General features: G+C 58.5%; 2 protein-coding genes across 12 annotated transcripts; both read left to right on the forward strand.

Moving 5' to 3' along the window:
* Window positions 1-410: 410 nt before the first annotated feature.
* TPM2 (tropomyosin 2) lies at window positions 411-14,167 on the forward strand. Of its 11 annotated transcripts, none has more exons than XM_071732314.1 (9): window positions 411-623; window positions 1,367-1,492; window positions 7,902-8,035; window positions 9,136-9,253; window positions 9,391-9,461; window positions 9,705-9,780; window positions 10,422-10,484; window positions 10,777-10,846; window positions 13,858-14,167. In XM_071732314.1, exons 1-9 carry the CDS (start codon window positions 510-512, stop codon window positions 13,938-13,940), a joined length of 855 nt encoding a protein of 284 aa, XP_071588415.1. In that variant the 5' UTR covers window positions 411-509; the 3' UTR covers window positions 13,941-14,167. The 11 variants fall into 11 exon arrangements, with proteins under 11 accessions (XP_071588415.1, XP_071588414.1, XP_071588421.1 ...); XM_071732313.1 differs by lacking the exon at window positions 9,705-9,780 and adding an exon at window positions 10,215-10,290; XM_071732320.1 differs by lacking the exons at window positions 9,705-9,780; window positions 13,858-14,167 and adding exons at window positions 10,215-10,290; window positions 12,586-12,757.
* Window positions 14,168-17,965: 3,798 nt separating this feature from the next.
* LOC139789516 (gamma-secretase subunit Aph-1b-like) lies at window positions 17,966-23,409 on the forward strand. Its single transcript, XM_071730376.1, has 7 exons — window positions 17,966-18,189; window positions 19,452-19,622; window positions 21,074-21,147; window positions 21,311-21,433; window positions 21,745-21,872; window positions 22,124-22,247; window positions 22,473-23,409. The coding sequence occupies exons 1-7, from the start codon at window positions 18,077-18,079 to the stop codon at window positions 22,508-22,510; spliced, it is 771 nt and encodes a 256-aa protein (XP_071586477.1). The 5' UTR covers window positions 17,966-18,076; the 3' UTR covers window positions 22,511-23,409.
* The last annotated feature ends 25 nt before the right edge of the window (window positions 23,410-23,434 follow it).

Raw genomic sequence — 23,434 nt, forward strand, 5'->3', positions numbered from 1 at the left:
ACAGCACAATGCCACCGGGGTGTCCTTCACCCAGTGCCACCAGGGTATCCCTAACGGAGTGTTCCAAGCATAGTGCCCCCAGGGTACCCCTAGTGCAGTGCCCCTCTGATGCCCCTCACACAGGGATGACCCTCACCCACTGCCACCGGAGTACCCGTAGCAAAATGCCCCTCTGATGTCCCTCACACAGGGACGACCCTCACCCACTGCTACCAGAGTACCCCTAGCGCAGTGCCCTGTGCTGCCCCTCTCCCGGTGCCCCCGTGGGTGCCACCCCCCTCTCCCATCCCCCGGTCTCCCCCCTCCCCCTCCCGCCCGGTGCTGCGGCCGGTGGAAAGCCTGTCCCTAAAAGGTGCTGGCGGGCGGCGGGGGAGGTGCCGGAGCGGCCCCTCCCCGGTTTTTAGGCGGCGCGGCGGGACCGGGAACTCAGTGCCGGTGCTGCCACCGCCTCCCTTTGCTCCTTCTGCCCCCGCTGCTCCGCGCTCCGCCGCCACCGCCCCGCCGCCACCATGGAAGCCATCAAGAAGAAGATGCAGATGCTGAAACTGGACAAGGAGAACGCCATCGATCGCGCCGAGCAGGCGGAGGCTGACAAGAAGCAGGCGGAGGACCGCTGCAAGCAGGTGGGTGTCCCACGGTCGGCCCCGACGTGGCACCGGGCCTGAAGGGTCTCGAGACCTGGGGGTCCTGTCCCGACGGGTGTCCAGCCTGGGGAAACTCCATTCTAGGAATGCCCAGCCCCAGGGACTCTCTTGCTGGATTTTCAGTCTGGCTACCTCATCCTCTGTGTGCCCAGTCCAAGGGACCTCCCCGTGCTGGTTATTCAGCCTGAGAACCCCAATCCTAGGAGTGTTCACCCCTTGAGACCTCACTCCTCTGGGTCCCCATCTTCAGAGACCTCACCCCACTGCATGTCTGTCCCCAGGGACCAGTATTCCAGCCTGTTGCTCCTGACTCCTCACACTGGTCCCCTCAAAGATGCCTTATCTTGGTGGGACACCCCAGTGCCACCTCCCTTTTCCTCTGCCAGGGAGATCCTTGAGAACAGTCAACTCCCACCCCAGCCACACAGAGATGGGGACCTTCTTGGTGACCCCTAGAGATCCCAAATTGGGATCTCTCCAGTCGCTTACACAGGGAAGGAGCCCACCACCTCCTTAATCCCCTTCAGGTTCGGGGATGAGGGGTGCTGCTCTGGCCCAGGAAACCAAGGGCTCCCTGGGGATGCACCACACCAAAGTTGGAAGAGGGAGCATGTCTATGTGCTCCCACTGTGCCATCAGCCTGGGTGTCCCTAGAAGGAGGATGGCTGCCCCACTCCAGCCTTGTGGGTACCAATGACCCTTTCTCTCTATCCCTTCTGCAGCTGGAGGAGGAACAGCAGAGCTTGCAGAAGAAGCTGAAGGGCACAGAGGATGAGGTGGAGAAGTACTCCGAGTCTGTCAAGGAGGCCCAGGAGAAGCTGGAGCAGGCGGAGAAGAAAGCTACAGACGTATGTAGGCATGCCAGCAACTCCTCTGCTGCACGGGTGCCGGACCTCGGGGGGGTGAAGGAAGAGGGGGGCCTTATATGGAAAGTGTCCATGGGGAAGACTGTCAGGATCCAATTCCTGCAACGGTGACACTAAATGGGGCTGAGATACAGGGCAGGGAATGAACAGATCGTCCTCAGGGTGCGGGAACCATCCACCACTGGGGCAGTCAGTCTTGCCTGGAGCTTCATGGGCAGATGTCTGCCTGGGTCCCCAGAGCTAAAGGGGATGAATGTCCCAAGCTGTGTCCTCAGGCATGTGCCTCCACAATGCTTGTAGGAAAAAAACTCTGTGGCACTTGCTAAACAGTGGCAGAAAAGCAAAAAAAAAAAGAATGGACAAATGAAAAAAGCTCTTGCCCATGGCCAGCAGCTGAGTTCTGGCTGCAAGGAAGGATGCTCAGGCACAACTCAGTCATTTTGGGGTCCAGTGTGCCACCCTGTGTCCTTAGGAAAGGTAAGGCCAGGAAGAGTTTTATTTAGTGCTGTGACTGATGTTTCTCCTGGGAAATGGATCCTGCCAGGGAGATGTTAGGAAGGTGTTGAAATTGGCTTATGCCTGGCCTGGATGAGAGGTGGAACAGCTGTGTGTAGCCACCAAACCGCTCAGGAACGGGGTATAACAACCTGCCATGCCACACAGGGTATTTGACACCCTATAAATAAATTCTCCTTTTGATATCCAGTCCTTCTTTGATGAAAACCAACCCTGGAAACTGGAGGAGAAGCTAAAGGGGAGCTGCCTGGACCATGGCCAGCAGGGCATGGCCAGGCTTTTTAGGATTGAGAGCAAAAAACTTAATCCCAGCTGGTTTATGGAGCTAAATGGGGGAGATGCATCAAATCTCCAAGGCAGCTGCCAAGGACAGAGGTGAGCAGACAAGGACAAGCAGCAGCACAAGTTTCTGGTATGGTCAAGAGCCCCTGGAGAGCAGCTGGGGGTGCTCCCCAGAGTTGTTTGCTGAACCTACAAGCCTACCCTGGTTTAGTTAGATGCTACACTAAGCAGTTAAAACATGAAAAACCCCCTGGAGGGGCATGTATATCCTCACATGGGGCAGGCACATCAAGATGGGTAGGGCCCCTGCCATGTGCACAGAGACTGTGCTGGTCAGGCTGGATCCATGCTGGTGCCGGACAGGGCAAACTCAGTGCGGGGTCTGGCTGAGTGTGGGTGGGATGTCCCCAGCATAGGATTCAGAGGAAGGGGCAAACAATGCCAGGGGCAGACATCAGCCCTCTGGACACCCCATGGTGTGTGGAGTTGTTTGCTGCTGGCAGGGGGCTGTGTGATGCCATCCTGGTCAGGGAGGGTACATCTCCACACTCTCAGTCCACAGAGACTTGGCCAGCCTGCAGCTTCAGCACAGGGGATCCCATCCCAGCAGATAGAGGGGACAGGAGCCACTGACCTCTCCAGGTGTGGAGGGGGAGGCACGGTGGCATAGGGAAAGGAAAGCTGTCTCTGGTGGGTGCTGTGGCAGGTCTGGGAACCCATCAACAGTGCAGCTGCCCCGGGTCCGTGCTGAAGCCTGGACTGGATGCACCATGTACAGGGCTCTAGGAGTCACCATGTCCCTGTGCCAGGGACCTGAACATGCTGACAGCTTTAAGTGCCAGGACTGGTGTCATCCTCCCCCCAGGGCAAGATGCAGCTCAGTTCCTGGCTCCATCGAAGGGAGAGCAGGGTAGATCCTTGGAGCCCATCTGCCTACCTCCCAGGGGAACCCCCTAGCCCCCTTGGCTACTCAGACAGCCTGTACCTGTGAGCACAGAGTCCCTCGGTCAGGTCAGAGTCCATTACTGCCATCCAGGCAGGCTCCTGCTCTTGGCAAAAATGTCAACTTATATTTTAAAAGAATGAAATCTCCCTCTGCTCTGGCACTGCCCTGTGGCAGTGCTCAAAGCCTTTGGAGGTTTCACTGAGGGGTGCAAACCTACACCCATGGCACTTGGAAGGGAGGGGAGTCAGATGGCGGCAGAGATCAGGAAGCACCTGACCCCCAGTCAGCAGCTTCGCTTCGCTGGCAGTCCCTTCCCAACAACTCTGCAAGGCCACGGGGACCCCACCACCTCTTGTCCCCAGCAGAGGACACCCTGTGGTGCCCAGGGAAGGGGCTGCTGGCCACGGTGCAATCATGACAGTGGGTCTAGCCAAAGCAGCTCCCTCCAGCCCACCGTGTCCCCAGATGGTGGCCTGACACCGGCCACCCCAGCGGGGTGTGAGGGAAATTCCACCGTTCCCAGGCCGCGATCCCAAAAACTTCACCCAAGTTCCCGCCCCAGTTGCTCTTCCCGGCTGAGACTTTGCTCTTATTTGGCGATACCCCGAGGCAGTGGGAGGGAACCGGGCTCTGCTGGGAAGTGACTGCATCCCTGGGTGGGGCCAGAGCAGGAGGCACCCAGCTGGGCCACCACAGGGTCAGGGTGGCTGTCCCTCCAACCTGTCCCATGTCTGCCCGCAGCCAGATCGCTCCTGACCCATTGCTGCTGTGGACCCCCGTTTCTGCTCCTGGCTCCGTACACTGGCTTAGGAGAACTCTTGGTAGCCAGGTGTTGGGCTGGAAGTGGGGCAGGACCATCTGGGACTGAGGCCAAGCCCGAGTCTTTGTGTTCCCAAGGGACCTGCAGTGCTGCCTCTTCTGCTGTGGCTTGGCAGGGCTCTGCTGATGGTGTGGACGTGTGATCCCCAGCATCCCCCTGGCCCCGGAGCTGAGGGCAGCTGGAAGGTTCAGCCCAGAAACTGGTGACCCTGGAAGCAGGTGTGAAATGCACCAGCACCCAGGGCTGCCCAGGAGCTGTCAGAGCTCCTTAAGGGAGGATTGAGTGCAACCAGAGCCGGCCCCTCCTGATGGATCAGGGCATGTGCCCAAGACAAGATGCAGAGCTGAGAGGTGGGGACTGGCCTGCCCCAGCCTCTGTGGGCCCCATGGGTCTTTGTGGGGCTGGCAGTCAGGTCCCCACTTGAGGGATCAGATGCCAAGGGGCTGAGCAGGATGGCTGTTAGGGACACGTCTGTGTCCCAGTGACTCCAGCCCTAGGTAGCCCAAGAGGGTGCCCAGAAGTGGGCTCTGCCCCATCTGCCCCATGACTTTCATTGAGTTACCTGTAGCCCCTATGGCACAAAAGTCTATGATCTGCCCACCCTCAGCTCTGCAGCTGGAGGGTTAGTGGGTACAGCTTTGGAAGGACCCATGGGTACACACAGCTCCTGTGCCCACGAGGGCTCACAGAGGCCAGGCTCTGGTGCTCTCAGAATGCCTAGGGCCATTTTTCCCCAGGGAAATGAACTCCTTCGGTTTTGCCCAGTTGCTCTGGGGGATTTTGGTGGGACTGTGCACCTTTGCCTGAGGAGCACTGTGCACCCTGCCAGGAGAGAGGACTATGTGCCCTGCTCCAGACATCTGCGTGGGCTGTGTCCTGTATCCTTGGGAGCATCGTGTGCCCTGTCTGGGGGTACCATGTGCCCTGCCAGTAGGAACTGTGCGTCTGCTGTGGGTGACACCCTGCTGGGGCTGGGGGACAGTGTGCCCTGCCCTGCACATCTTGCCTTGGTGAGGAGGGGAGTAGGCACAGTGACCCCTGCCTGGGGAGAACCATGCGTCCTGCCCAAGGTGTCACCCTATGTCCTAAGTGGGGTGACACTGTGTGTGTGTGGGGGGGGGGGCTGTGCATCCCTCCTGATGTGGGGGACTGTCCCCTGTCGGGGGTGGGCACCATCCACGCTGCCCGGGGGGGGGTGGGGTGGGGTGCGTGTCTCTGTGAGCGCTGCCCCAGACAGAGGCGGCCCAGGTCGGTCGGTGTCAGCAGAAGGAGGAGGAGGAGGAGCAGGAAGGGATGGAGGCAGGGCGGGCGGCGGGAGCGGCCGCTGCCTGAGCGCTTCCTGCCCGAGCCGGGCGGATCCCACAAAGGGCTCGGCGGCACGGCCTCCCCGCCCGCAGCCCCAGCCATGGCCGGCATCAGCTCCATCGACGCCGTCAAGAAGAAGATCCAAAGCCTGCAGCAGGTGGCCGACGAGGCGGAGGAGCGCGCCGAGCACCTGCAGCGGGAGGCCGATGCCGAGCGGCAGGCCCGGGAGCGGGTAAGGGCCGCCGAAGAGGTGGGAGGAGGAGGAGGAGGGGGTGGGGGGCACGGCGCGATGGGGTCGGGGACGTCCCGGCAGCTGCCCGGAATGCCCCACCGGCCCCGGCCCCGCCGCCGGCATCCTTCCTTTCGGGATGGACCCAGCCGCTCCCTCCCCCACACACTCCTCGCCAGGGTATCCCGTCTGGCTGCCCCCGGAGCGGAGCGCCGGGAGGTCCCGGGAGAGCTGGCAGGAGCCCCCGGGCCGGGGGACTTAGGGCAGAGGCCCTGGCAGCGGGCTGTCTCCTCCAGCTGCTTCCCTCCGTGGGTCTGGCGAGGGATGCTCCGTGCGGCGGGGCCGCCCTGGGCTTCCCCGGCTGGCGGACACCGGAGAGCGGCCAGCGCTGCCTGGGCTCTGCTTGGGGTCGGACAGATCTTGGGAAAGGATCGATCCCTTTCCTCGGAGGCAGGCCGTATGCACGGCTGCAAATCCCACGCCCAGGCTCTTGTCTGGCTTCCAGCGGTCTGGGCCGCAGCAGTCACAGAGCTTTTGGCTCTTCAGCGTGTCCTTTTTGTGGGGACAAGCCACCCTTTCATGCTTCCACAAGCTAAAATTTCCACTCCAGCAGTGGGATGGCATTTGCAAGCTGCTGCTTGTTCCTGGTTTGGCTTTTTTATTGTTGTTGAGGCTTGGGTATTCTTTTTCTTTCTTCTCCCTGTGCCCATTCCTTTAACATCCTCACCATTATCAGGCGCGGCAGAGCTGGGTGCGGTACCCGGGCTGTTGTCACTCGGGCTGTGTGTGGAGGAAATGGCCCCTTCCTGCAGCTGCAGATCAGGTTCCTCTGTCACTGGGAGCTGCTGGAGTGCTCATGTTCCCCAGTGTCCATCCGAGCAGCTTTGACCCACTTTGGGGGCGATTCCCTGAGAAAAAAGCTTGGGCTGGGGTGATGCAAACAGTGTAGGCAGAGCATCCCCCACAGGGGCCAGCCCCAGCTCTCTGTTAGGCGGTGTGTCTGGAGAGGAACTCTCAGTGAGCCTGGAAAAAGGCTGTTCATGGGGCGGAGGTGGCTATTGTGCCAGCCATGGGGCTAGTTGCCCTCTCAGCAGGCTGCTTGGCTGCCATGCTCATAGAGGTGCCAGATGTGCCCATTCACATCCTTCCAGCTTGACATGGGGGACCACCAGTGCTCAGAGGTGGTCTGGTGTATGCAGGGTGACAACCCTTCACTGCTCTCATGGTCCTCCTGCTTGGCCAATGTCCCAGTATCCCCAGGGGTTTTCCTGGCACTGGAGGAGAGGGCCAGGCACTGCAGCTGGCCAGCAGGCCTGCTCCAGCCTGTAAATAAGCAGGAGACTTTATTCCCTGGGTTGGTGTAGGCCACCCCGCATCTTGGTGGATGGGGCTGCTCCCTGTGGAGAGGTCTCGTCACCACCCATCCCTTTGCACTCAGGGTTTGCCTTCCCTGCTGGCCCCCCCCGGCCAAGAGCGGGGCTGGGAGCTGCTGAGGCAGCATTTCCCGGCAGTGGTGATGGAGCAGGAGGCTTTCACCAAATGGAAAGAGTGCAAGGCCAGGCATCGAGGGGCTGGCGGATGGCCAGGGCCACCGCTCCCAGCCGGCCCCAGCTCCCAGCCCTGTGCACGGAGAGCCTGGGAAAGCTGGGGGCCCCAATCCCACGGGCCCTGGCGGCTGCAGCGGAGCCAGGAGCCAGCCCGATGAGGTCGACTCGCTCCATTGCCCCCAGCAGTGCCCAGCACATCATCTGGGGGTGGTGGTGGGGGCTGCCCCGTTGTGCAGGGCCAGAGGTTCCTGCAGGAGGGGCTTCCCACTCGCTCTGCTGCCTCCATAAACAGGAAATCCACAAGCAGCTCCGATCTCCTTTTCGGGAGCGGAGCTGCATGGGGCATTCCTCCCCCTTTACTCACTGCTCTGCAAAACCCCAAATACCATCCCCGTGATGGCATGACTGTTCTGGACACGCTGCCCTGGTGAATGCATCTCACTGCTCTCACAGGGCAGGAGCTGGAGGTGTGAGGATGTGATAGAGGGTCTACACATGCTGGGGTGGGGTTGTGTGGCCTGGAGGAGACAGTGTTAGATGAGGCACTAAGGTTGGAGAAAACCCTGTTGTCTCCATAGAAAGGTGAGGGGATGTGTGGTCTGGCATCCCATTCCAGTGAGCGCTGGCTTGCTGCATGGTGCCCGGTGATGAATAGCAAATGTAGAGGTAGCCACTGAAAATTCCTTTAAAAATATATATATGCATATATGGGACATGTGGTGACCGAGTGGTTTCTGTTTCCTCAGGCTGAGGCTGAAGTGGCTTCTCTGAACCGCCGTATCCAGCTGGTGGAGGAGGAGCTGGATCGAGCCCAGGAGCGCCTGGCCACTGCCCTGCAGAAGCTGGAGGAGGCTGAGAAGGCAGCTGATGAGAGCGAGAGGTGTGATGGAAAGGGACAGAATGGGGGACAATGCTGGGTCATGGGGGTCAACATTGATTGCAGGCAGCCCCCTTGGTTACACTGTGGGGTCCCTATGAAGTGACCTTATGTGGTCTGCTTTAGTTTACCTGCAGACTCCAAAGAGAGAGAGCAAAGCCATCATGCAGAGGATGCACATGCAAGCTTTCTTGCTTGTGCTTTCATATGCACAATGCCTGCACATACAAGCATTCTTCAGAAGGCTTTGAAATTTCCAAGGCACTGATAAAACCCTGAAAAATTTTATTTGTTGTTGATAAAAATACCAGGCTGTAAACAATCCAGACAGTGCTTGGACCATGTTTTATGCCCCAGAGTAGCCTCTTCCACTTGAGAGCTGAGCATCCAAGGACAGGACATCTATGCCTGGGAGCTGAGGTCAGGTTTTTAAAAACAAACCTGCCTCATTTAAAAAAATGGTCCTGCAAAGTGTTTTGGACCACCCTCGGACCAAGGTTTCCCAGGCAGGAGCCAGGCAGGCAAGGACACTCAAGTCGTGCATGAGCGCCCAGACATGTCAGGGCATTCCTAACAGTTGTGTGAGCTGCCCCCTCCATTGGCAAAGACCATTTTGAGCAACAGCATCTGAGGGCAAAAAGAAGATTCTGCAGGAGTCCCTGCCGTGAGGGCTAGCAGGGGTTCAGCAACTCCCTGCTTGTGATCAGGAGGAAAAGACTTTGCCAGGAGATGTTTTCCAGCATTTCATAAAGGTTGCCGGCCTGTCAGGATCTTTTTGTGGAGGTTCCTGCTGGCTCTGCACATATTTTTCCCCTACCAGATGATAGGTTTAGTACCTGACTGTTTGAGAGGCACCATAGCCACATCTCCTCAGTCTGGAACATGGTCCTGGTGCTACTTTTGTTGCCTTAATTGTGCACAGGAGCATCCTTGGGGTACCAGCGGTGTGACCCTGCTGTGCCAGGTGGCCAGCGATTGGCAGCATCCTGAGGCAATGTCCCATGTCTCCACAGCTGGTGAACAGACACAGTGAGCAGACAGGGGGTGCAGGTGCCACCTCAGTTACCGCAACAGTAACATCTTCTGTCTTGGATTTTCCTTAGAGGCATGAAGGTCATTGAAAACAGGGCCATGAAGGATGAGGAGAAGATGGAGCTCCAGGAAATGCAGCTGAAGGAGGCGAAGCACATAGCAGAGGAGGCTGACCGTAAATATGAGGAGGTGTGTGCCCATACTCCCATGCTCCCTTCCCCAGGTCTGAAACCACAGGCAGTGCCCAGGATTGCCTCCCCACAGCCCTACACCCCAAGTCTGGGGCACACATGGGGATGACAAATATATCTTGTTGCCATCAACAGGTTGCCCGCAAGCTGGTCGTCCTTGAGGGAGAGCTGGAGCGCTCAGAGGAGAGGGCAGAGGTGGCAGAGAGGTGAGTGGGGCTGCCAGTGGGCAGCAGATGGGGGTCCCATACATCACATCCTCCAGGTCTCTGGCAGCTTGGGATGGTGGAGTCTGTGGGGGGTGGGGATGTCCCTGCCTGGGAGCAGAAGGTGTCATCAGGGTGGTCCCTGGGCTTGCAGGCTGGGGGCAGGGGGATGCTGGTCCACCAGCAGCAAATTCTTGACCCTGTTCTCTGCTGTGTCCCCCCCCGGGGTGCCCCTCTTCCTCTCAGCCGAGTGAGACAGTTGGAAGAAGAGCTGCGGACCATGGACCAGAGTCGCAAATCCCTCATTGCCTCAGAGGAAGAGGTATTGGGGCAGGGGAAGCGCAGCAGCCCCCCCCTCTCTGTCGCTGTTTCTCAAACCATGCGAGCCACCTCTCTCCTCTCTGCACCACTGCCTCCACCACTGACCTCCCCTCGCCTTCCCCTCCAGTGGGTGCAGGCTGGGCATGCTTCTCCATCCCTCCATGCCTGCTCTCCTTCTCAGCAAGGCCATCCTGGCTGATGGTGATGCACAGAGTGTCTGTGCAAGGAGGCACAAGGAATGGATGAACTGATGCGTCCTGGCAGCTCCCACTCATAGTGGCTCTGCTCTTTCTCCACCCTCACTGTATTTTCTCCTCTCTCAACTTGTTCTCTCTCTTTCTTTCCTCTTTCCCCACACCCGCTCTTTCTGCTCCCACCTCTCTCCTGCACCCTTGACCCTGCTTCCCCTCCTGGCGGCCCCTGCTTGGGATGTAGTAAATGTGGTGACCTAGAGGAAGAGCTGAAAATTGTCACCAACAACTTGAAGTCCCTGGAGGCTCAGGCTGACAAGGTAGGACCCAGGGAAGCTGCTAGGGCTGGGCAGAGTGCGTGGGGTCGGAGGGATTTGGGGTCTCCTGCTGGGGTGAAGGCCAGACGGAGGTGTCCCATGAGGCTCACAGGTACCTGTCTCTGTCTCTGCAGTATTCCACCAAGGAGGACAAGTACGAGGAGGAAATCAGGCTTCTAGGGGAAAAACTGAAGGAGGTAAGGGGTGTGGAGCTTAGCAGTGCTTTGCCTTAGGCAAGAGTTGGCCATCCCATGTGGGGTTTATGCCCATGCCCTCTTATCATTCCCCAAACTGTATCTTGCAGCATAGCAGGTGCCCATCAGCCCGCTCTGGTTTAGACTGTAGGGGTCCATGAGGGCCTCGTCCCTTGCCTTTCCCAAGATAGGGCTCACTTGGAAGGGTACCCGAGATGCATATGGGGCAGATTTGGGGTGCAGTGCAGCCTGCATTGTCCCTGCAGCTCATCCTCTCCTTGCTGTGCTCCCACAGGCTGAGACACGGGCAGAGTTTGCAGAGAGGTCTGTGGCGAAGCTGGAGAAAACCATCGATGATCTGGAAGGTAAAATGTCTCCACTGGTCCCATGTCCCTCTTTCCTGGGGAGCACTGGCCCAGGGGCTGGCCAGGGCCTGGCTGGGGTGAAGGGGTGGACAGGGGTCCTGGGAGGGGTGAGGCTGGATGCTGTGGTTTCTGGCCTGGGAACACAGAGCTGCAGGGGTCTGGGCTCTGCCCTCGAGTGGGGAATAGGGCCACGTCCACACTGCCAATGCCTGCACATTCCTGCTGCCCTTGACCTCCTACTCACAGCCACTGTCTCTCTCTCCACCCCCCGCCTTGTTCCACCACCTTCCTCCCACCTGCCCCCCCACCTGCAGATGAAGTGTATGCGCAGAAGATGAAGTACAAAGCCATCAGCGAGGAGCTGGACAATGCACTTAATGACATCACCTCCCTCTAAGCCCCTCTGCCGGGCACCAACACTGCACCCCCATGCCTGTCTTTCCCCTCCCCAGCTTGTCCACTTGCCTGCCCTGCCCTCCCACTGCTCTGCCTGCCTGCTCTGTCCTCTTTTGTCCTTCCTAGCCTGTGCCAGTCTGTCAGCTCCTTTGGGACAGGAGCTGGCCTGAGGCGTTCCTGCAGTACTCTTTGGGGGGCAGATGAGGTGTAGGGTGCTTAGGGCGTCTGACAGGCCAGGGTAGCAGCCCCTGAACCCCCATACACTGGACAGACAGTGTCCGTGTAGTTGCAGATCTGCCAGCATTGCCTCATGGGGAAGAAGGGCTGTTCCCAGGAGCTCCTTGCTCCAGCAGCTCCCTCCTGGGCTCCCCAGCCACACAAACACCAGGAACCCCGCAGCTCCAGGGCCAGCGGGATACCTGCTCCCCATATCCCCCAAGCAAAGCTCCCTGGTGCTGTTTTGCTGGGCTTGGGGTGGGGAGGACTCAACGGTTCTACTGCCAAAGTTCAGACCCCGGGGATAGAGTGTTGGGTCTGGCTGTGCAGGAAGCTCTTCACCAGGCAGGCAGCCCCCAGATCCCCTGTTCCTCCCTTGCTCCTGCCTGCCTTCTGTCCTTTGCACATTGCTCTTCAGTTTGCATTTCATGACTTTTCTTTTGTGTTCTGTCCCTCTGGGTTACTGAGTTGGTCTAAATAAAGCATTTTACTTTCCTTGGTTTCTCCTTTGTTTTCGTCATGCCGCTCTGTCCCTCATCTCCTGCATGTCTCACATGGGTGCCAGCAGCAGGGTGGTCACAGGCAGCTTGCAGCTGCAGGACCCTTGGGATGGCTGTGGCTGCCAGGCTGAGCAGGACAGGGTCCTCTGTGCATTGGCTTGGGGGTGACCCCCCACCACCTCCTGTACATAGCTTTCCTCATCTCATGCCATCTTCTCCATGATTCCTTTGGCCTGAAATAGCAGGGTTCCTGTCCCATCTCTGCTCCCAGACATGACCTGCAAGCAGCAATGTCAGCCTCAGCATATCCCCTGCATCAAGGGTAAACTCCTCGATGAAGGAGCTGATCCTACCCATCATCAGCAATCCCTAAATGGGTCCCTGATCCTTCTCTCCCTTCCTCAACCTCCTACCGTGCCCCAGAACATAATTCCAAACTGATGGACCCACAGCTCAGTCCCTGCTCCAGGACTGGCTGCCTTCTCCTGCCAGCCCAGTTTGCCCCGGATGCTAGCTGGGCAGCTGCAGGATTTCCAGCATACGGCTTTGGGGAATACTGTCTTTTTTCACTAACTCTCCTTTCTCTCTCTCTTCCCTCTGCTGCGCTGATGTCTCCGTTTTCTCTAGAGCGCTCCCGTCAGGAAGCCGAGAAAAACCGCATTCTTACTAATGAGCTGCGGGTCATCCTTACCGAACTTAACAACTGAGCGGGCCGGAGCTCCCGGCCCCAACCCAGCCTCCTGCACCCAGGCTGCTGCCGGGCCCCCTCTCCCTGCCCCGTTTCGGTCAGGCTGGCTCTGGGCCCTGGGCCCCTGCCCACTCCCCGCTGGGGATGGAGCCTTGGCTTTTCCCCCCGGGGGCTACTGCCCTGCCTGGGTGGGGACAGGGAGCCCCTCTGGAGCAGAAAGGTTTTTCTTGGGAGAAGAATGAGGATTTTTTTTTTTATGTCCCAGGACTCTCATGTAGTCGTGGCTGTTCCATCAGCCTGGCCCTGCCGGGGAGGGATGCAGTGGTTTGTATCATTACCTTCCTCCCCTTATCCCAGGAATCAGCAGCCAGCCTTTTCCTCCTCACAGTGGTCACCCCAAACAGTCCAGGGAGAATACCCTGGGAGCAGGGTCCCCACAGGGTGCTGGGAGGGCTTGCATAGGGGCCACGGACCCAGCACCCGGCAGCACCAGCTGCCCCAAACATGGGGGCAGGGGAGAGAGAAGAACCCAGCAGAGTGCAGGGAGATTGGGCTGGGTGGGCAGAGCTCTCGTCCCATCCCTATCTCTAGAGGGAAGGCAGGATGCCATTTGGAAGGGAATGCCGGAGGAGGCTGCCTAAGCAGGAGGCTGCTGGCAGACCTCATCTCTGCAGCCTCCTTAGTTGTGCTCCTGTCTCTCTGCTGTCCTCTCTTCGTGCCCTCCTGGGCTGCTGTCTCACTCCTTTCCTTCACGGAGCACCGCTGGGTCATGCAGCAGACACTGCCTCTCCTCTTTTGCTGGCCAAGGGCTTGTGCACGTGCCCTCAGCCAGACAGTGGTGATGCCCCAGGGTAGGACATGCTGGTGGCTGGCCAAGGAATGGTACCTGTCCTGCGGAAGGCCTGGCCACGGGCAACCAGGCACCATGTGAGGGTGGAAAAGCTGAGGAGAGGGGATCATCTGTCTCCTGTGACCAGCCTGGCTGACCCGGCTGGTCCTGGAGAGGCTGGGATCACCCTTGCCAGAGATGAGGCTGCCTGCAGGGTCTCTTCTACGTAAGGATGCCCTGCTGGGCTGGAGGCTGAAGCTGTACTGAAATGTCCATCCATGTGCGTGTGTCTGTGCTTGGTGTGGTGTGCGTGTGTCCGGCTGTGCCTGGGTATGTTTGGGCTGTTTCTGTGTGCATGGCTGTGTGTCCCTTGTGTTCACAGAGAGTCTGGCCAGTGCCAAACAGGAGAACGTGGGGATTCACCAGGTCCTGGACCAGACCTTGTTGGAGCTGAATAACCTCTGAGCTGCCCTGGGGAGTCCTTGTCCCTTCTCCCTACCCCACACGTGTTACCCCATTGGCACGCTCAGGACATCATCAGCTGAACTGCATCTTGGCCAAATCCACGCATCCATTGAGAAGGGAAGCCCTGCAGCCTTACACTGAGGCTCAGAGGCATCTTGTCTGTGCACAGCCTGGCTGGCTCTGTCCTGTCTTCATGTCCAAATATTAAAGCAGTTTGACAAGATGGATGAGTGCTCTTGGTCCTCGTGGACAGGTACAGGTGCTGGGAGATGTGTTGGGCACCCAGTTCATGCCAGGAGGCTGTGCAGGGGCTTGAGCCCAGGGTTGTATGGCTGGCTAAGGATGTGCCCTGCAGCCCTGGGGGGGCCTGGAGTGGTAATATACACAGTTTGGGCTCCACTCCCTCATCTCTGTTGCTCCCTTGTGATGCACAGGAAACCTCCACATCTCAAGTGAAGCTGAAACTCACCTCCAGGTGCACCATGATAGACACATGTCACTGGCATGTTCCCTCCCACAGCCAGCCCGGCATCTGGGGAAGCCACAGAGTCTCTCCATGGAGTCTGCTTCACGGTTCATGCTCACGATGCCATCTGAGGACACATACCAGTGTGTGACCATGCATACACACACTGCTTGTTCTCAGGGTCTCAGAATTACAGAACAGTTCGGGCTGGAAAAGACCTTTAAGATCATCAGGTCCAACTGTTAACTCAGCACTGCCAACTTCACCACTAAACCATGTCCCTCAGAACCACAGCTCCATGTCTCTGAAACACCGCCAGGGGTGGTGACTCCACCACTGCCCTGGGCAGGCTGTGCCAGTGCCTGACAACCCTTTGAGGGAACAATTTTATCCAAATATCCCAACTAAACCTCCTCTGGCACAACTTGAGACCATTTCCTCTTTTTCTGTCACTTCTTACTTGGGAGCAGAGACTGACCAAGCCTTCTCCAGCTCTGGGGTTAGCTGTTTACCCTGTGTATTTGTTGTGGTTTTTTTATCAGCCACTGAATGCCTGCCCAAGGGACAGCTGTATAAACTAGCAAATATTAATGCAGTAGGCAACCACTTCCCAAAGTGTTCAGAAAGCTTCCTCCTGGCTTGCTCTGTTTTCTCCAACACAAAAAGAAGAGCAGCAGCCGGATGTGTCTCACTGCTGTCACCAAAAGGGGGTGGATTCCCCGGGGGATGCCCAAAGTCATGATCTAGTCCTGCCCTCCACTTTGGGCCCCTCCGTGACGGCCTCTGAGCCCTGCTGTCCCACGCTACCCAGCGGATATCCCTCTAAAAGCCCAGCCTCATGCTGCCAGGAAACATAATTCTTGCTGACCCCTTGCAGAGCTGAGCCATTGCCCCAGGGAGTGGCTGGCTGGGAGAGCTCTCTTTCCTCTCTTCACTGCAGTCTCTCAGCTCAGGAAAGGAGAGTGGTGAGATTGCATCTCTTTCCTGCCCAGGTGCTGCTGGCCTCCTGCCCTCCCCCTGGCCCAGCACTTCTGGTTTGGGGCTCTGAGATCTTCTCCTACAGGCAAAAAGGTCTCCCCTTGCACGGAGTGCTCGTTTTCTGGTTGTTCTCCCCGGGGTGTGAGCAGCACTGTAAGCTGCAGCCGCCTGCCCTGGCTGTGCTGCACGGCTGCCCAGTCCCACCCTGCTGACCCTGCTGAAGCCTCCTTGGGGTCCCCCCGGCTCTTCTGCAGCACATCAGCACAGACATTCCAGTGTTTGGCCAAAGCAGGGTCTTGTCTGGCTGCAAAAAGCAACGAGGGTGTAAAACCACCTCTTCCGGGGCAGCGAGCTGCGAGCTGCTCCCTGCTCCCATCAGGGTGCCCTTCTCCTTCCCGCTGGGACAAAGAGCCCTTTCACGCCCGGAGTTTTTCCCCACTTGCCACCCCCTGGTTTGGATCAGTCCGTTTAACTTCACCATTTACACTCTGCTGCAAGCGCCCTTCTTTTTTTTTTTTTTTTTTTTTTTTTTTTTTTTTTTTTTTCCTCTCTTCACTGAACTTCCCTGTGGTCTGACAGCAAGATCCCTGCCCCAAAGACGGGAACACACCTTTTGTGGTTCAGCAAAGCTCTGCACTGTGGTGCTCGTGCTCCCACCACCCTGCAGAAAGAGGCAGGCCAGGAGAAGCTCTGGAAGGTTGGGGCACCGTGGAGAGGAGATGGACCTGGAGGCTCATCTCCCCACACTGGGGACCCCAGAGACTGTTCCCTCCTCCCTCCCCTCCCCCTGTTGTTGAATTCCAACCTTTGGATTTGTTTATCTGGTCCTGACAGACTGGAGATCTCCTCAAAGAGTTTTCAGTCCTGGCATGGTCTGTCGCCCTATTGACAAACCACCACACTGATCTCTGGCAGCTTCCCACCTCTGCTCTCTTCCCTCATTTTCTCATCCCTCTGGTGCCCCATTTCACCTCTGAATCCTTCCTGTGCAACATTCTGGAACTATGTGCAGGAGGGGAAGGACCACACAAGGAGTATCACAGAGGTATTTTGGTGAAACCTACTGAGCTAGACACAGACCACATCCACCCAGCCATGCTTCTCTGAATTTACAGCCCCAGACATCAGGGTGAGGGTGGGGAGAGCCACGTAGCCAAGCTGTGTGGGTTTTACAGGTCTCTGGGTGATTTTGCAGCAGGTCAAGGCTGCTTGAAGCCAAGTGCTGCACAAAGCTCCCCGTCTCCAAATCTGTTTTTGGCAACCGAATCTGCAGGCAAGGCAGCTGGAGGAAAAGCAGGATGGCCACAACCACATTCATTTCATGCTCTCTCATTTCTGTCTATCTTAGGCATGCCCTGCATGCAGCCCTTGGTGCAGCACAGCACCCCACAGCTGGGGCTCTGCTGCCTGAGCTGCAGATACGGGGCAGGCAGCACAGGAGTGCAGGAGCCCTGCCCCACGATCTTTGGCACTGCAGGAGGCCTGGGGACAGCACAGAGCCCTCCTGAGGTGAGGCAGGCCTATGTCAGGGTGAGAGGCAGCCAGGGACCCTTAGGGACAGCCAGCATACCTCACCCAACCCTCAGCACCACTGGCTGGCCCAGGTCCTGGGGGGCACTGCAGAGCTTTCCTCACTGGGTGGCCCCTGTTGTTTAGTTTGGGGTCTGGTTGTTTGTTTTTTTTTTTAATGGAGCAGTAATGGTGGACATGAATTTTCCTTTTTCAGAATATAGTTCAACCTTTCTGACGATCATTCTGGGGCTAGGAAATAAAAATATCACAATAGAGGATGTTCATTTTTGCACTGAAATTAATATATTTTCCTGAAAAGTCTGAAGTACTCCCACCTATATATATCTGTAGAGATGCTCACTTTACAGCAGCATGTTACTAAATTTAAAATTACATTGGCATCTAATATTTTATTAAGAAGTCACTGTAAGTTTAACTTCTAATATTTATTGTAACCACTTAGTGTACTGAGCATTCACGCTTGCAGCTTAAGAGGTTTCTGTCCCTACCTGTCCATAGGATCATTTTAAGCTCCCCTGTGTGCAGGCCATGCCCTTCCGTGGCAGGACCAGTGTGCACCATCCCCTTGGTGCACACCGAGTCCCCGTGGTGCAGGACATACCCACCTGTGACAGGACCAGGTTACCCTCAGTGGCAGTCCCTGCCCTTCCACCCCACAAGACGCAGACCACCTGCCCCCTCAGTGCTGGCGGTGCCCACTGCCACAGGCCCACGTCCCTGCTGTGACAGGCCTGAGCCCCAGGGCAGCCCGAGACCCCCCATGACAGGCCGGAGCCCCCAGCCCCCAAGGCAGGCCTCAGACCCCCGAGCGGGTCCCAGCCCTCAGTGCGGTCCGAGCCTCATGACAGGCCGGAGCCTCCAGGGCAAGCAGAGCCCCCCCAGGGCAGGCTGAGCCCCCCCAGGGCAGTCAGAGCCCCCGGAACCGGCCCCAGACCCTCGGCTCCCCCGGGCCAGGCCGAACCCCCCGGACCAGGCCCCACCCGCCCCACCCCGATTCAGGCCCCGCCCCGGGCCCTTCCCCGTGACGCAACTTCCGGCCGCGTCGCGTGACGTGGGGCGTCCCGGAAGGACGGGGAAGGGGAAGGGGCGGCGGGGCCGGTCCGGTCCGAGTGTCCGGGTCCCGTCCCCGGTCCCCGTGTCGCGGGCCCCGCCCGCCGCCATGACTCTCGCCGTCTTCTTCGGGTGCACCTTCATCGCCTTCGGGCCGGCACTCGGCCTCTTCCTCTTCACCATCGCCCGCGACCCACTCCGCATCATCATCCTCATCGCCGGGTCAGTCCCGCGGCGGGCACAGGAGGGCACCAGTGCCACCGTGGTACCGGTGTGGGCGCGGAGGGGACACCGGTACTGGTATCGGTACTAGGGCGGAACCATTATTGGTGCTCGCACCTGTACGGGTGTGACGGGAGCCCTGGTACCAGTCCTGGTGCTGCTGTCAGTATGGGTGTGACAGAGGCACTGGTACCAGTCCTGGTGCTGGTACCAGTATGGGTGTGAAACGGGCACTGGTACCAGTCCTGTTACCAGTATCGGTATGGACGTGACAGAGGCATTGGTACCAGTCCTGGTTCTGGTGCCAGTATGGGTGTGAAACGGGCACTGGTACCAGTCCTGGTTCTGGTGCCAGTATGGGTGTCACACAGGCACTGGTACCAGCCCTGGTACCGGTATGGGTGTGACAGGAGCACTGGTACACGTGCTGGTACTGGTATCCAGTACTGGTGTGACAGGTACTCTGGTAGCAGCTCTGGTGCTGGTACCAGTATGGGCATGACAGTGGCGCTGGTGCCAGTCCAGGTACGTGGTACCTCTGTGGGTGTGGCAGAGATGAGACTGTGACCCACGGTCACAGTGGCTGTACCAGCACCAATGTCACTGTTGGCACAACCGGCTCACCAGTACCAGTACTTGTGCTGGTGTTGGAAAAAGGGGGTTACTGGTTCCAGTACTCAAACTGGGCCTGTTGCTTGTGTGACAGGGGCACCTGTATTGTTTCTCTTACTGGTGCAGCCATGGGCATGTATGGGATACCGGTGCTGGTTCTGGTGGTTGTGATCACGGCAGGAGCACCAGTAGCAGTGCTCATACACTCGTGGATGTGACAGAGGCACCAGTACTGGTACCAGTGTCACCACCACGTGGGGTGGGCACGGTGGGGACACTGGTGTCGGTAGTGGGGTGTGGTGGTGTACACTGACACCAGTACCAGTGTAGTGTTGTTAGTGGTACTGGTCCATGCGTGCAGCAGGGGCAGTGGAACCAGTCTGGCATGGCGGTGTATGGTACCGGGTGTGGGCACTGGTGGCTCTGGTGCCGGTCCAGGTTACCAGTGAAGGAAAGCAGGCACAGCGGCGGTACCAGTACAGGTACCACCTTCCTGGCACTGGTACCAGAACAGCTCTGGTACTGTTGGGAGCAGTGTCCCAGCCAGTGGCAGCACCCACCCGCAGGGGTGCAGGCGCGGTGCCGATGGGCACGGGCAGGGCACGGGTCCCGTCAGAGCCCGGTGCCAGCAGGAGGTCCCTCTCTTGCAGGGCTTTCTTCTGGCTGGTGTCACTGCTGCTCTCCTCCCTCATCTGGTTCATCGCTGTCAAAACCAGTGACCCCCGGGATGAGCCTCTGCAGAAGGGGCTCTTGATATTTGGGGTGATGTTCTCCGTGCTGCTGCAAGAAGCTTTCCGCTTCCTCTACTACAAGCTCCTCAGGTAAGGGCATCTCCCACCCTGCTCCAGCACTCCCGGGCACTCCTCTCAGCTGTGGTGGGTGACAGATTTTGGCTGGGAGCTTCTGGGCTTAGGGGGGATTCCACGCGTGGCCCCAGGCCGCTTTGGTCCTTGCTGTTGGTACCTGTGTTGGTGTGTTGACCTTGTGTGGGTCTCGAGTGGTGGACCAGAGCAGCCCTAAGGTCTAGAGAACCCAGGGATGCAGTTCCTGGCAGCGTCTGCTTGAATTCGGGAGAGGCTGTGGGTTTGGGCTGCGGCAGGGTGTGTCACCCCCTCCGTGCCCTGGTGAACAGCACCAGCAACTCCAGGGGGCACCAGAGGGACGCCAGGCAGCTCTTGATGCCTGTTCTGATGTATGAGGGACAAGAGGAGGGGTTAGGGGTCTGCCCGGGCTCCTTGGCAAGTCTCGTTCCATTTTGAGGGGTGGTCTGGTGTCAGCAGGGACAGCCTGACGGTGGTTTCGGGGCTCTGTGGGGCAGCACATGGCCACCAGCTCTGTGTTCGGTGCCTTGGCCAGCCTCGGGCAAAGTCTCGCCGCAGCCTCAGCGGAGCATGCGCTGCACCCTGTCCTGCGTTGGGACGGACAGACAGACAGACGCCGCCATGGGGCTGGGAGGGCACGGGAAAGGGCAGGCGATGCTGGGGTCGGCATCTCTCGCAACCCCCCCTCTTCCCCTCTCCAGCCTCCCCAGCTGGGGGGTACGAGAGATGCTGACCCCAGCAGGGACCTGGGGAGGCCCGGAGGGGCCAGGGGTACGCAGGGTCGCACCGCCCCCTGCGGCACGGCGCTGCCGGCGGGGGAGGGGACGGGCAGAGGGGCTCGGCCGAGCAACTTCTGAACACAAATTCCTGCCTTCGGTTTGCTCCGCCGATCTCCCGCTGCAAGTGCTGCCCTCCTCCTGGGGCTGAGGAGCCATCTGGTGTCCTCCATAGCCACCACATCTCTAGCTGGCCAAAATGATGAAGCCCACTTCTCCCCGTTTCTCCCCCCCAAAGAATCTTTCTGTCTCTTTGAGCTCTTCCCTGCACCTTCTCCGTATTTTTTTCCCCACCCTCTTATTCTAATGAGTACATACACCCGAAGATCAGGTACACGCCCCCAGCATGCACCTCCCACGCCTGCACTGTGGCTGCTTCTCCACGCGGGGATGCTGCTTGCTTTGCATCCCATGCCCTGCTGGCCCTCCTCGGGGCTGGCTGGCACTCGCATTCCTCTGTGGAAAATCTTTCTGTGTGGCTTCAGGAGGTCTTCACACGTGTGGTTTGTCTATCGATTCAGAATGCCATGCAGATGTTCTCCGTGGTGGGTGTTGGAGAGGGAGGTTACCAGGAGAAGGGGTGTGGGGGAGATGGCAGAGAGTGAGACCCATGCTGCACCGTGCCTTGGGAGCTGGCCAGACCTTGCTGAGCTCCAGCATGTTCTCACCCCACAGGAAGGCCATCGAGGGGCTGGTGGCTCTCAGTGAGGATGGCTGCTCCCCCATTTCCATCCAGCAAATGGCATATGGTGAGTGCTCTGCAGAGCTCCCCCCCCTGGGGCCTGGGGCCAGCCTGGGTGTGGCTGGGCATGGTGCTGGGGGAAAAGGAAGGTGTCTCATGCCAAAGCCTTCTGGAAGGTGTCTGGAGTGGTCCTGGGAGGCTCAGGGCCTGACAGTGTCTCTGTCCCACAGTGGCTGGCGTGGGATTTGGGCTCATGAGTGGAGCCTTTTCCATGATCAATCTCCTGGCAGACGCGTTAGGGCCCGGCACTGTGGGCATCCATGGGGATTCACAGCTCTATTTCTTAACCTCAGGTGAGTGACCAGCACCCTTCCCTCATGCTTCTGCTCCACCAGAGGGGCAGCAGACCTGGGAGAGCTGGAGTCTCCCCTCCATGCTGCACTTCTCTAACCATCTGAGCCCCTTACAGTCCCCTGTCACAGCCCTCTGTGCCAAACCCTTTTTACCATCCTCTGTGACCCTCCCTGCTCCTGTCCTTCATCCCTCCCAGCACATGACAATCTACCCCAGAAGGTAGATTCCTCTTTCCCAGCTCCTCTCTTTCCCTCCCTGAGCCTGCAGGCCAGGTGGTTCCCTGGTGACACCTTTCTGCTGCTTCCTGCAGCTTTTATGACCATGGTGCTGATTTTCCTTCACACCTTCTGGGGGATCCTCTTCTTCCACGGCTGTGAACATCGGCGCTGGTGGGAGATCACAGCAGTTGTTGTCATGCACCTCGCCGTTTCAGGGTCGGTGAGTAGTTGTGAGCAGAGCTCTGCACCAGGATCCGTATTTGGTGACAGCTTTGTTGTGTTCCGGTCCCTGTTCCAGGGTGGGAACAGCAAAGCCATTGGGTTTTGGGGGGCTTGGAGCTGGCCCTTCACAAACTGAGTCCTGGAGCTGGTGTCCCTTGTCCAGTTCTGCTCATCAAGGCAGTGGTGCTGCCACCCATCCTGTTCCCATCCTCTCCTGCCTGCTCACCCCTCTTCCACCTCTCTCCCCAGACTTTTTGCAACCCCCTGTATGTGGGCAGCCTGGTGCCCTCCTACATGCTGATGGCTGCTGCCGCTGTCTGGGCTTACCTACTCTCAGGGGGATCTGCCCAAAACCTACGGCGCTTCCTGCTCTGTAAGTCCTGCTCCAATAAAGGGTATAGGGAACCCTATGGGACCCTCTGGGTACCAGGACCAGCACTGGGAGGGGGAGAGGGTAACCCCAAGGTGGGATCAAGGGTATCATCCCCTCAGCTGCCTGGCAGGAGGAGAAGCTGGGTTTTGGGACCATACTCAGGTTGTTGCCTCCCTGAGGTAAGCAGATGGTGAAAATGATCCCCTCTCTTCTTGATCCCTGCAGGTCTACAGAATGGAGCCAGCCCCCAGCCAGGATCCTGAATCCCTGCAGGATGTTCCTGTCCTCAGCCACCCCTGCCCTCCCATCCATCCTAGCAGCAAGAGCATACGTCACCTTCTCTGCAGAATCTTTTCTCCTGGGGAGTCCTGCCCCTCCCGGCAGGGCAGGGCAGGCACTGGGTTCTGGCTGTGGCAGCCAGCCAGCTGGTGTGGCTGGGGCTGGCTCACTTTCACACCCCTTTGAAAGCCCCCAGAGAACAGCTTAATTTGGGGGGACCCAACTTTGCCCTGCTGTGAGCAGAGCCCCTGTTAGCCTGCTTGGGTAGGATTCTACCCTTGGACTGCCAGAGGCCTGAGCCCAAAGAAACCCATTGCTTCTCCCCCCCTCCCACAGAAGATGTGCTGTCCACCCTGCTGGGGGAGGGGCTGCAGGAGGAGGAGGTCCTCACAGGTACCTTCTCACCAAAGGGTGGAGGAAGCAGCTTTGCAAAGCCCTGCCATGCTCTGGGTTAGGGATGATAACTATAGTGCTACTTTCTCTGCCTCTTTGCCCATCCTTGCTGCCCTGGGGGCCATTGCTGGCATCCCAGTGCAGGGAGGATGGTGCTGGGGGAACCGAGGGGACTGGCAGCACCCAGGATGGGGAGAGGGTGGGGGAAATTCAGCACCCGAAGGGCCCAGGACATGAAAGGTGGAGGGCTCAGGAGGAGATGCAGCCCTGCAGCTTGTGCCAGCACATCTTGGGGATGGGGCTCAAGGAGCCATTCATGGGGATCATTGCCCTCTCCTCTACTTGGGAGGGGGATTTTTAGGCGGGCACCAGCCCCAATGCTGTGCTACAGGGTGGGGAGGGAGAAACTACCATGGGTTCAGGGTTGAGAAAGCAGTTTTACACACAGTGGGCTTTTATACCAATAAAAAAAAAGTACCACAGACAAGAAGGGCTGTCCCTGTGGGGAGGTGCAG

Source organism: Heliangelus exortis, chromosome Z, assembly GCF_036169615.1.
Source record: "Heliangelus exortis chromosome Z, bHelExo1.hap1, whole genome shotgun sequence".
In the NCBI taxonomy this organism is placed as follows: domain Eukaryota; kingdom Metazoa; phylum Chordata; class Aves; order Apodiformes; family Trochilidae; genus Heliangelus; species Heliangelus exortis.

Coding starts and splice junctions, on each gene's coding strand:
- TPM2 (XM_071732314.1), top strand. CDS start 510: ATGGAAGCCATCAAGAAGAAGATGCAGATGCTGAAACTGGACAAGGAG. Junction 9,781..10,421: donor TCATTGCCTCAGAGGAAGAG/GTATTGGGGCAG, acceptor CTGTCTCTGCAG/TATTCCACCAAGGAGGACAA. Junction 10,485..10,776: donor TAGGGGAAAAACTGAAGGAG/GTAAGGGGTGTG, acceptor GTGCTCCCACAG/GCTGAGACACGGGCAGAGTT.
- LOC139789516 (XM_071730376.1), top strand. CDS start 18,077: ATGACTCTCGCCGTCTTCTTCGGGTGCACCTTCATCGCCTTCGGGCCG. Junction 18,190..19,451: donor ATCATCATCCTCATCGCCGG/GTCAGTCCCGCG, acceptor CCTCTCTTGCAG/GGCTTTCTTCTGGCTGGTGT. Junction 21,434..21,744: donor GCTCTATTTCTTAACCTCAG/GTGAGTGACCAG, acceptor TGCTTCCTGCAG/CTTTTATGACCATGGTGCTG.